The 12,621-nt window shown below is 36.1% G+C and overlaps 1 protein-coding gene across 6 annotated transcripts in view; it reads left to right on the plus strand.

Annotated features, from left to right (window-relative positions):
* Nucleotides 1-12,621, plus strand: part of LOC139748723 (uncharacterized) — a 46,674-nt gene that overhangs the window by 10,273 nt on the left and 23,780 nt on the right. For 5 of the 6 annotated variants that reach the window (XR_011712809.1, XR_011712810.1, XM_071662085.1 and 2 more), the window contains 2 exons: nucleotides 453-1,172; nucleotides 11,472-11,531. Coding sequence is in view for 4 of the 6 variants with exons in the window: in XM_071662085.1 (XP_071518186.1) it covers nucleotides 453-1,172; nucleotides 11,472-11,531 (780 nt within the window). In the remaining 2 variants the exon portion in view is untranslated. The remainder of the gene's footprint in view (nucleotides 1-452; nucleotides 1,173-11,471; nucleotides 11,532-12,621) is intronic. The other variant, XM_071662088.1, reaches the window with a different exon arrangement.

The raw sequence follows: 12,621 nt of genomic DNA on the forward strand, positions 1-12,621 counted from the left end.
TTTATTCTGCTGTAAAACTCTCTCTGAATTATCTTGGCTTTCATATTTTAAACTGAAGGAAAAATGAATGTTCTTGCCTTCTTCCCCTATCATATCAGTGTACCATTAAGCAGAAAGTAACCTTTATGGTTTGAAAGGTTTTCATGTGTGAGATGTTCACATGTCTTTTAAAAATTTATGTCTTGTTGATATGATGATGTTAATGCACAACTTGTGTGGTGTGAACTGTGATATACAACATGTAATGGCTTGTAGCATTATCATGTGGCATGTGATGTTAGTGTTGCTAGTTAAATTTGTATAACATCAAGAGGGTAGGGAGCGTAAATTGTCAGTATTTTAAGTATTAGTCTGAGGGGGCTTTGAACAAAAGGAATTCTTTTGTGATGTTATTAAAAATTGCTTTGGAGTTTGCATTCACTCTTACTGAATGCAGTCTTTTGTATTTGCAGATCCTGGACGTCAAAACTCATTTATCAGTAATGAAGAACTGCAGGAGGTGATAGATCTTCTGTCTCTTCCACTTACCACTGATGCTAATACTGTTGATGCTGATGGTAGGGGAGGTACTGATGGTGGAGGAAGCAGCAGAGGAAGCAGTGGGGCTGTTGTAGTAGGTAACAGTGGTGGAGGGAACAGTAGTGTTGGGAGTGGTAGTGCTAGTGGAGGTGGAGGAAGTGGAGTTTCAGGAGTTTCAGGAGGTGGAGGAGCAGGAATCAGAGGAGGGAATGGAAACAAAGGAGGAGGGACTCAAGGAGCATCCCCAGTTGGTCTTAGCCCAACACATCACCCATCCATAACTCAACTTTTTGAGGAAGCTACTAAACAACAGAAGCAGCAGCAGCAGCAGCAACAACAACTACAGCTGAAAACACAGCAGCAGCAACCCCCAAATGCCCAACCCTCACACCAACCCTCAAAGCAGCAGCAACAACAGCAGCAATTTTGTGAGCAGCTACAGCGCCCATTGCAGTTTTCCCAGCAGCAACAGCAGCAGCAGTACCCGCAGCAACATTCCCAGCAACCACCACAGCACCAGCATTATCAACAAATACCAACAAGTAAGGGCTGTGCCACGCCTCACCATTCTTTAGGAGAAGTGGTGGTTGAAGCCCCAGAAAGTAACAGTCAAGTGAGCACTCCGATTTGGCCACCATCAGGAATTGCTCCAGGTAAACAGCTCTGTATGTCATTCAGTTTTATCTTTTTATTCCTGGGGACGGGAGAGGAAGAACATTACCCAAATATTTGTTGTGTGCCTTAAGTGACTAAGAGTGGTAGGAGTAAGGGCTGAGAATCTTTCCCTCCTGTATTATTATATTCAAAAGCAGGAACATAGGCAGGAGCTAGGAGAATTTACCTTGAAGGCTCAGATATATGTTCTTAATGTTAGTTCATCATGACAGGAAACTGCAAACTTTTATACAGAAATAGTCATTCAGATATTTGGAAGTCTTAGTACAAATATTATGTTTAGTTGATAGTGATCGTATATGTTCATTATGTTACAACTCTTTTTACAGTATCATGTAATATTTATTGTCTTCAGAGAAATTAGTTTTAGCTCACTTGCAACATGAGATTTTGTAGGTTATGTCGAAAACTAAGTTCATATTTCTTGCTTTTCACAGTGCATACATTAGATTATATGGCAACTCAGGTCAAAAGTTGCTGTCTTTTTTTCTTTATCTTCTAATATGGTATATCACAGAGGCCTTTTCTTGTCATACAGCAGGATAGCTCATATATAATCTTCCACACACTCTTTTAAAAGACATTGCATTTTGAAGATACCTTTGTTCCTGGACTCCATGTTGCTTTTTCTTCTGCTTTTGTATTTTGTTGTTACTGACGCTCCTCTTTCAGATTTAGTCTCTTAATCATCTTTTGACAATCCTTCTTTTCAGATGCCTATATTGTTTCGCTACTCAGTCTTTGCTCCATTGACTGTTTCTTCGTAATGTTATAGCTTCTTCAGATTTTTGCATTCATTCCTCTGTTCATTTGTCATACTCTACCTCCACTTCTCAGATAAGTAATTCTGCCAGTTGCACTCTATTTGCAGTTCCACTCTTTATAGGGAAACCTACACGATATAGTGGGGTGGCCACGGCAAAAGAGGAACTCAAATGCTGCTTCTTAGGACATCGTAAACATTCAAATCAGTGCGTGATACTGGGTATTTAAATCTTGGCATTATACATGCCATTCAAACCCTATGAGCAATGAACAACCCCAGTTTTTACTTTCCTCCTTTGACCTTGGAGATAAAGTCTTCTTCTGGTATTATGTTCAGGATCACACCTCATGGTCTCCTGCCTTGACCATATATGAGAGTTGGATGTTGTTATCAAAGTCTCTCAAAAATAATCTTATTTGCATAACCAAAGTGTATAATTCTGTGTAAATAGTTCAAAGCTTATGACGTTACCTTCTTCATGCTAAAAAGCGCTGAATGAACATTAGGTTCTAATGGTTCACCAGTTCCACAGAATCGTATCAAACATAGCATCATAGCAGGGTGAGACCTGCATGGGAGTGTGTTATGTCTTCCCACCATGGTGATCTATAGCTAACTGGTGCTTGAGGATGTTTCTGCAGGCTAATTGGAGTTAACAGATGACATGCAGCATCTGTGCATGGCAGAAATGAGTAATGCAACCAGTGCTTCCTTCAAATGCTCCCAGGAAAATTAAGAAAGTACATCATATATATATGTCAAACACAGTCATACTTTAAAGGGTTAAAGAAATGGACATAAAGTGGTATTGTGGAAAACAAAATGATAATGAACATTCAAAATACCTTCACTTACAGAATAAAAAGAATCAGAATAGAAAAGAAGTTAATAAGGAATACTTCTATTTTAGCTGTATATATTAACCTCACCCATTTCCAGTATTTAGGGAAAGAACATGATAACATTTGAAAAGTATAAAAGACCCTGGGCACTGTTTGTTATAGTTAGGTTATTTTGCTGATCTGAAAACCACAACTTATATACATCAGGTTAAAGAGGTTAACATGTACATGATTTTCAGTAGCTTACGAAATGCAGATTTCACTACTTCTAACATTTTTTTTTATACATAATGGTATCCATTTTCCTGGGTGGAAAAGTGAGAAAGGCTCGAGCCTTATTTTTGTCTCATAGCAAGACCTGCAGATATTCCTACCGTGATAACAACATATATTTAGAATCAAATGGCTGAGTGAAATTCAGAAAGGTATTGACATTTCATTGATTGTATGTCGTGTGAAGAATGGTTATCTTCCAGTGAAAGTTTAGATATCATCATCCGAAACAAAAATTTACTTCCAGTAATTTCCTCATGAATAGTTATTGATGTCCATTTTCTTTTTTATGGTCGGGTAAAATCATTTCTCCAGTTTGATCAGCTCTATTAGTCCTTACGTCTCCCTTAGAAATCAGGATGTTCGTAGATGATTCCTGTTCTGGATGGTGTGTAGCTGTTACTCATAATCAGACCTATGGATTGTAGGACAGAGTCTGTCATTAATGCACCATTTTGCCTTTGAGGATTCTGTAAGTTTTGTGGGCTGAATATTTTCTATAAATTTAGAGAAAGTGCTACATCTACATTCCATCATTAAGAAATTGTTAGAGTAGATGTCTTAAACATTATTGTGAAAGTACTAGTTTGGTGGCAGTTAGAAATATTTCAAAAATTAATCAGAACAAGAAGCAAGGGAAAACATGATCAAAATATTTCTCTTGATGGAGAAGGAAAAGTTTAGGAACTGAATGAATGAGTAATGGCATTATGTGAGAAAGGAGCGGAAAGGCAAAAGCAGTGATTGCATTGTAGAACAAGTTTGAAAAATAGGTGTAAGAAATATATTTTCATAATTGAGTATGATACTGATGGGAAAGTTACGATGGAATTGTTAAACGGAGAATTCAGCAAATCAGATCATTTTAGTGAATAAGTTTACCAGATTTGTTGGTTGGTGTGTTTTGCATATATGAGTAAGTGAAAGGTTTTCTTGATGCATCCATGTTATGCAGAAAACATCATGAAAGATGAGTGCAGCAAGATAGCCAACCTTTGTAAGTTGTTGCAAACAACTCCTAGGGTCACATACTGTCAGGAAGTAGTTTTGTCTATATCTTGTGGATAATGAATTCAAGAAGCATTCATAACTTTGTTTGATTGTCATATCCTTTGTATTTGGACATAGTTGCTGCTGCATCCAGGAATACAAACTACAGACTTTGTAAGTCTCATTTTTACTTGTGCTTTTTACTACTTTGGTGGTAAGATAACAAAACTTTTCGGCATTTATGTTTCTTTCATATTCTTTTAAAGAATGTAAACATGTACCTGTTAGCATGGCCTTTTGGAAGCATTTCATCAATCCCTTAATGGATTTTGACTTCGGTTCCTCCATTCCCAGTGATGAGCACATGCTGTGGAAAACTTTGTTGTGTCTTCTAACCCTTCTCTCTTAGGAGACGTCTTGTTAGAACTAACTAGAAACTTGAGTGTTTACTTCATTGTATACATGTTCCTATTTAATGTCTAGGTCATTTCTTTAATTTCTGTCTTTCCAGAAGAGCTTATTGATTGTAAGTAGAGAATGTTACCTTTTACCTTTTCTTTTATATATTTTAATGCCAAAACAGACAGCAGTAGGAGAATTTTTACCCTTAAAGGAATAAAAGGAGACATTATTCCTTTACAAATTTTATGATGTTACCCCTTCTGTTCATCTAGTGAAATCTCTGTTTCCTTTATCTTAATGAAAACAGAGGGTTTGAAATACTTTATTTGTTTATATATTCTGCCGGTGGACATGGATATGTATGCCAACTTATTTATAAATGAGATGATGATAAAGTAGGATAAAGAAATGATAGTAAAGTAGGATAATGAAATGGTGTCTTGGAATCTGAGTAATTTTTCTCAGAGATAGAATGTCTTGTTTAAGTTGAAAACTGAATTTAAGAGGGCATTGCACTAAACTGAATACTCATTATTGTAGTGAACACTTCAGACTCTGTTAAGAAATTCTTTCGCCTGCTAGTTTTTGTAACAGTTACAGTGACAAAGAATAGCACTGAGCATATTTTTATTTTTGAGCATTTTTAGCAAGAAGCATTTTGACATCATTCTATGAAATATGTGATATTATTGACATAGTTCTTGATATGTATGTACTGCAGTCCTTAACAGGAACATGGCTTTAAGATGAATTTCATAAGTAGTTGATTTGTAATGAGCTGCTTCGCTGTATTTTAATTGTGTTGGCGCAAGCAGGATTATATGTGCATACCAAGCATTTTGATATGGCTGTCATAAGCAGCTGAATGTTTTTTACCTTTTGCTTATGCTAAAGTGAATTTGATGATGGCACATGTATTAATTAGGTAATGCAAATCAAAAAGAGGAAAAGTGTTAAGAATATAAGATCAAGGTATTTGGTTTGATAGAATGCATCATAATGGAATATAAGATGTAATGTAAAGGCATTAGTAAGAACAAGATTGTTCAAGATGTTGTACTGGAGAATTTATCGTTCCTGATTCATACTTCCGTGTCGTTTCTCCCGCAGTGGTCTATTTATCACTCATTGTCATGATCGCATTTTTTCTGTGCTCTGACTGATCATTTCATGTTTTGTTTCATTTCTAAATGAAACTTCTAGAAAAATGCATCCATTAGAGACTGGGGATTTTACAATAAAATTTGATTCAGTTGCAATATAATATTGATAAAATTCTGGTCAGTTTTGTGCTTATCTGAATGTAGTGTAAATATTAATTTAGTGTAATTATCTGTAACAGAAAGAAAAAGTGACTGACTTCATAGTATGGTTATTACAGTGTAGCAGATTTGCCAGTAAGTATAAGGACAGTTATTTCATTGATAGTCTCTGTTATTTATTTTCTTAGATTCTTCAGCTACATTTGTATAATATTTACTGATTAATGTGTCAATATTTGATATTGATTTTTTGATAATATTATGCTCATTCTTTCTGGTATAATTTTCTACAAATTAAAGATTATTTGTAGTTTATTGATATTTTTGGATGTCAGAAACTTTTCCTTTTAGTTTGTATACCAGTTATGCTGACCATATACTTTAATCAGTCAGTCACTGTAGGCCATATCCTGATATGCAGAATAAAGGCTACATGTAAAACACAACACGGTGTGAGATTATGTGAAATATTTCAGGAACGGTATTTCAGCTTGTTCTTACACTGCTGTGGTGTTAATTGACAATACTTTGTTGCTGACTACTTTAGCATTTTTAGAAAGTTGCTTTATTTTAAATCAATATGTAGTTTAACATTTTGGGAAGTGTAATATCATACTAGTTTTTACCAAAGATGAAGAGCAGATGCTTATTATTTATGAAATATGAAGTCCATTACCAGTTTATTTAGGCTTTAAGAAGTACGCCAGGGCCTCAACTTGTGATGGGATCGAATTCCTGGACAACCTGTCTTAAATCAAAACCGTTGTAAGTAGAGCATTTGAGCCCATGTTATAATGGGGGTCACATTTTTTTAATGAAAGTTTTCCCACAGCTTACCACCCATACACAGTACCACACACTGTTGTGATATGTTGTAGACAATATTTGATGGAAGCTTTTTGAAAATGGCATTGAAATGTACTGCTGAAGTGGAATGGAGCAGATTAAGGGTCATTGTGTGAAGGTGTGGGAGGAGCACTGGGGTTATCTTCATCAACCCCCAAATTATATGATTCAGTGAATGTTGCCAAATCATAGGTATTGCAGATATATTTAATAGCTTTACCAAAAAGCAAGGTGTTGAGAGCTTGAGGGGGTGGTTGAATGTAATGAAGCCTACTGTGAGGGAAAGGAACAGAGCAAGGGTTTTCTGCATTACCCACTGATTCCTTTGATCTTGCAGTTGTTTCAAACGAAAGTGGAAAAGTTTTATAGGCCTTTTGAAAATGATCATTTTTAGCCATTGGCATACCTTTCTTTTTTGGTAAATATCCCTGTATTCATGAAAAGATTTTCAGACCCTTTGTAGGATGTAGGACACCTGAGCACGTTCATTGGCGAGAGTCCCAGCCTTGTCTGAGGTCAAAATCTCTGATAACTCCTTGGCTGTTAACTAACATTTGGTAGGGGATGTTTCTTCTCTTTTCTCTTGGAGTTTTTCTTCTTTCAACTTCCTGACTTCCTTTATGGTCAGGTCCACAGAATGTAACTCCAGCATGAAGGCATGTCTTTTTCCTTAATTTCTTCCAAGCAAACTTTGTGGGCAAGAGTCACACATGTGTCGTGGATCTGAGGTAATGTTTCTTCCTGCCCAGTGCCAGAGGAGCACTGCACTCACTGAGGACAGAGCTTAGCCCAAACATTTTTTTTTTATTGTGAGTGCGACTTTCTCCCACAATTAAAAGTGTTGTCCATGGTATTCCAGATGGTATATTTCTTTCACTGCTCCCTGATCAGAGGCTTACCTTTCCCATCTGTACTTTTGAGGAGTTACTGAAATATCCTTCTCAGGTAAAGCGTGCCTCTATGTGAAATCAAGAGTGATAGCCTTCCATTCTATATAGGGCTTGCCTGAGTATCTTTGATATTGCTTTGGGTGTGTAGATAATGGGATGACACCAATATACATATTTTAACCAGTTTGTGGGATACGACCTTAGTACTATTTTACCATGACATCGTTAAAATATGCACAGTAACTATGCCCATACCTTAAAATATGTTGATGTTTCATTATTAAAAGAGAAGATTCTATTAGTCATTAGAAATATAAAGGGAATTTTTTAAGTTAAAAAGTTCCAACTTGAGGTCCTGGTGTAGATTTCTATTAAATCTTGCTTGTGAATGACACTACTTGTTTTAGAAATACCATGAGAACCTATCTATTAAAATTCTTCTGAGTTCCTAATGCATATGTAAATGCATTTCATTGTAGAATGCTAGTGTTATTGGTTTTTAAGACATTCACGAACATTTCATTTATGTAATTTCAACAAATTTTCTCAATACAATACTCTTATCTGTTAATTTTTTGTGCTGGTCTCTATAGAATAGTTATTCTTTGTTTTGCAAATTTTTAGCCAAGTCTTAAGTGAGCAGATTTCAGTGGCTGTACCATGTGCATTTATATAGTTGTTTGATTTTGATACTCTGGGCTTACTAGATGTCTTTTGAAACTCATTTATCCATAAGTGTTTCCAGTTCTACATTTTATGAGTGATTATTACTGTATTGATTTTTTTAATGGTTTTTGGGTGTAGTTAAGTGTGAGCACTTTTTAATCTTTGGTTAGTAATAGTTGACAGTTATCAATGATACTGGGAGTAAGTGTATTGTACTAACATTTCATATAATTAGGAATAAGTGTTACCAGTTTAGCAGTAAGACATTAGATTACAAGTCTTACCACATAAATGTTTTCAAGTAAAGTATTTTTAGAATATGTCACCATTTTGTGTATCTATGTGTTTATCATTTTTAGCCTGTAGAGTAGTAGGTTACCAGGTGAACTTGTTTATAGTTAGTGTTGCTAGGTTACCTCTCTGGCTGACTAGACATTAATAGACGATTCATGGCTTGAGATGTATATCTTGTTTGAAGTGAACCAACCAAAGTATACTGGCAAAAATTTGATTTTTGTTCTAAACTTCAAATAACTCCTTTAGAGAACTAACAGCCTTAATAATTCCCTTCAGTGAACCCTGAGAGCTCATTAGTCATATTGAAAATCTCTGCTGTGAAAGACTTGCAATTTCCTTTAAGGGTGTGCCATTGTTGTCAGCTCCTTATTTCTCGTGGGAGCTTGTTAATCCTAAGAATTTCTTACTTCTTATTTGGGCTTCTCTCTAAGAATTTCATTATAAGAGCTCCTTTTTGTATATTTCTAACATAAGATATTGCAATTCTGACTATCAAAGCTTCTTCTTCCACAAGCTCTTTGCTCTTTCTGTGTGCACTCTATGAAAGAAAGTTTACTATGTATGAAGGATCATTTCTCTTGAGGGACCTTGTTTCCTCTTGAATATCTTTGACTCTGCTTTTAGTCTAATTACACTTTTATAGAGCTCCAAATTGCTTGAGTTTTTCACCACCCAGGAACTTCTGCCTTTCTTTAGATCTTTTTCCTGCATATGAAAGCTGTACATTGCTCCTAGGAGTTCTTCATTTCTCATGAGAGCTCTTCTGTTCTTTGAGAACTTGTCACTTGGATTGACACCTCATTGCTACTACTGAGAGCCCATCATTTCTTGCAAGAGCTTCTCACATCTTCGGAACTTTTCAGGGTTTGTTGATGAAGACTGAAAATTTCTCATTCATTCTGTTTAAGGTTGTTATTCCTTGTAATCTGGTCTAGTATGATGTAAGATATCTTTCAGTTTTCCTCCTGCTTTATGCACTGATTTGTGAACTCCCAGAGTACAGCAGCAAATATGTGCATGTTTTGATTTGCTTGCTAGATTTTATTTCCTGTGTAAAGTTTAATGACACTGATTCATGTCTTCTTACGTAGAATTTAAATGTCTGTTTATTTGATAATGACTTGAGTTTAGAATATATTGTTACTGCTTAAAATGCTAATGTTTTGAAGTTGCCTCCACAGCTTCTAGGTTTATTTGTAAAAATATGTACATTTCAGAAAGGTTCCTGTGACCCATGTTTGCTTTATTGCATGGATTCATTCCTTTGTGTACTCTGGCATACAAACTACTCCTGTTATCCAACATGTTACCGATGTACTCATTTGTAAACAGTTCAGACATACTACTCATATAAAGCATTAGCTATGATGTTCTGGCAGTACAGGGCAGAATTTGAAATCCTTTATTTTTACACAGTTGATTGCACACAATAGGAACAAAACTAAATTTAGTTAGGATTACAGAAAGGTACCTAAAAATGGAGGGAAGAACTGCAGAACATAAGAATTATAGATATTTAGGTTAGAAGAGTGAGCAGTTGATGCTAAACTTGTCTGGCTGTATTACTGAGTTTCATAGGTAGTAAATGTGACTAACCTGAAAAAAAATGAAATTGAGTTGATCAAGAAAATTTTAATGTCATTCATGGACTTCTCAACTACCAAAGTGACCTTTTGATATTTCTGTAGCATTCCATAATATAACTTCTTCCTTCTTGGCTGATTTTTTGTCTAATTTGACGTTAGAACAGGCAGCATAATGTCCAAGCGAAGTTGTCCTTTGATAGGGAAGAGTGAGTCATTCTTCTTCTTTGTTAATGAAGTGTATGTAGACCTTTAGTGAAGAGACCTCTAAATAAGGATAGAGTGCGTGGTCTTTTATCGAGGTTTGAGTTCAAGGTATGTTGAGTATATTTCTTTGCATTAATCATGTGAGATGTCCTCAAGTACAATGTAACCAGATGCATTAAAGGTTAGAAAAGAATGTCAGATCTCATTGATGAAATTACAGTATTAAGTATGTGTCTGTTGATTAGATAATGAGATTAGGATGTTAGATTGTATAGCTAGTTACTTGATATGGGAATTGTTGAAGTGGTGTTCACCATGAAATAGCAGACAGATGGAGAGAGGGTGTATGTTGTCCTCAAGTGCAATGGACAACCTTCTTTTCGGTATGTTTTTCCATGGTCTTCTGGTACATCTCGGTAATTATCTTTAACAATAGAATTACTTTCCATAGAGTATTTCTTCCATAGGAAACAAAGTCATATAACTATTAGTTCCCACCCACCCTTATTTATAAAGTGTTAGAAACGAAATCTTTTGTAATCAACTCAAGATGACTGTCTGAGCCAGAGTAGTATGTAGTTGGTGCTGGCTTATGGAAGTTTAGAAAACAGACCTTATAAAGTTAACATGCATTATGTTTTTCAAAACAGTTGATTTTTCACTTTTTTTTATTTTCAACTTTTTTGATAAGGTCCACCTAGACTGCTTATGGGCATGTGATGTTACTAACACTTTCTCTACCATCAGAAATGCTCATGTAAGCAATAAACAAACAGTCTTCTCTTTGACCAGAAACACTCGTCAAAATATTAGTTACACTATCAATTGTGTCTGTATGCCATTGTACCGAAAGGAGTTAATTAACATAGCAAAACAAAGATGAATCATTACTACATGGAACTCAGGTGGAAGGAGTGATTTTTGTAGAAGATGAAAAGCTAGATTATGAGAAACCAAGCTATTGCCTATTGTTGGTGTCATTTGATATTATGCTGATTTTGAATATGCACTAAAAAAAACTCATCAAAGTCTATGTAACAAAGATTAAGGGTTAAAGTCACTGGGTCCTCCATGTTTCTGATTCTCTTCCACCAGTTTTGAAAATTTTATGATTCAAGAAATTCTTTTCCATTGCTTGTACTGTCTCAACTTCTTTGATATATAGCAAAAATGTCATATGTTTAGACAAGTAAGCAAGTGTAGCCATAGTTGTAGTTTTACTGCGTAGCCTGGACCTTCTGTTGTCATTTCAGGTGTGACGCTCACCAAGTGCTCCAGTGGAGAGGAGAAACCCACTTTGCCACTGTGGACGGGTAAACTTCCTGCTAGCAGTAGGGCCTAGTTATTGTTGAGACCCATTCTGTAGTTTAGATTGCTTTTATAAGCTTGAAATAACAGTTATCAAACTTTAGGGCCCATTTAACCACAGTAATTAGCTAATTTGCATTTTTAGATTTTATCATTGTTTGAGGACAATGTGTGGTGTGAGGTGGTTTGATCGAGTAAGTAATGTAAGGGTAAGAGAGATGTGTGGAAATAAAAAGAGCGTGGTTGAGAGAGCAGAAGAGGGAGTTTTGAAATGGTTTGGGCACATGGAGAGAATGAGTGAGGAAAGATTGACCAAGAGGATATATGTGTCGGAGGTGGAGGGAACGAGGAGAAGTGGGAGACCAAATTGAAGGTGGAAAGATGGAGTGAAAAAGATTTTGAGTGATTGGGGCCTGAACATGCAGGAGGGTGAAAGGCGGGCAAGGAATAGAGTGAATTGGATCGATGTGGTATACCGGGGTTGACGTGCTGTCAGTGGATTGAATCAGGGCATGTGAAGCGTCTGGGGTAAACCATGGAAAGTTGTGTGGGGCCTGGATGTGGAAAGGGAGCTGTGGTTTCAGGCATTATTGCGTGACAGCTAGAGACTGAGTGTGAACGAATGGGGCCTTTGTTGTCTTTTCCTAGCACTACCTCGCACACATTAGGGGGGAGGGGGATGGTATTCCATGTGTGGCGAGGTGGAGGTGGCGATGGGAATGAATAAAGGCAGACAGTGTGAATTGTGTGCATGGGTATATATGTATGTGTCTGTGTGTGTATATATATGTGTACATTGAGATGTATAGGTATGTATATTTGCGTGTGTGGACGTGTATGTATATACATGTGTATGGGGGTGAGTTGGGCCATTTCTTACATCTGTTTCCTTGCGCTACCTCGCAGACGCGGGAGACAGCGACAAAGCAAAATAATAATAATAATAATCAATATTATGTATAGTTAGTACACATTTGTTGCTATTAATTGGAAAATAAGTTTAAGATATATGCAGAGTGTGGTATTTCATTCATTAAACTTTGTATTTGATTTAAGATTCATTTTATAAATCTTAAATGGTATTTATACAGTACA

The sequence above is a fragment of the Panulirus ornatus genome, chromosome 5 (genome assembly GCF_036320965.1).
Source record: "Panulirus ornatus isolate Po-2019 chromosome 5, ASM3632096v1, whole genome shotgun sequence".
NCBI lineage: Eukaryota > Metazoa > Arthropoda > Malacostraca > Decapoda > Palinuridae > Panulirus > Panulirus ornatus.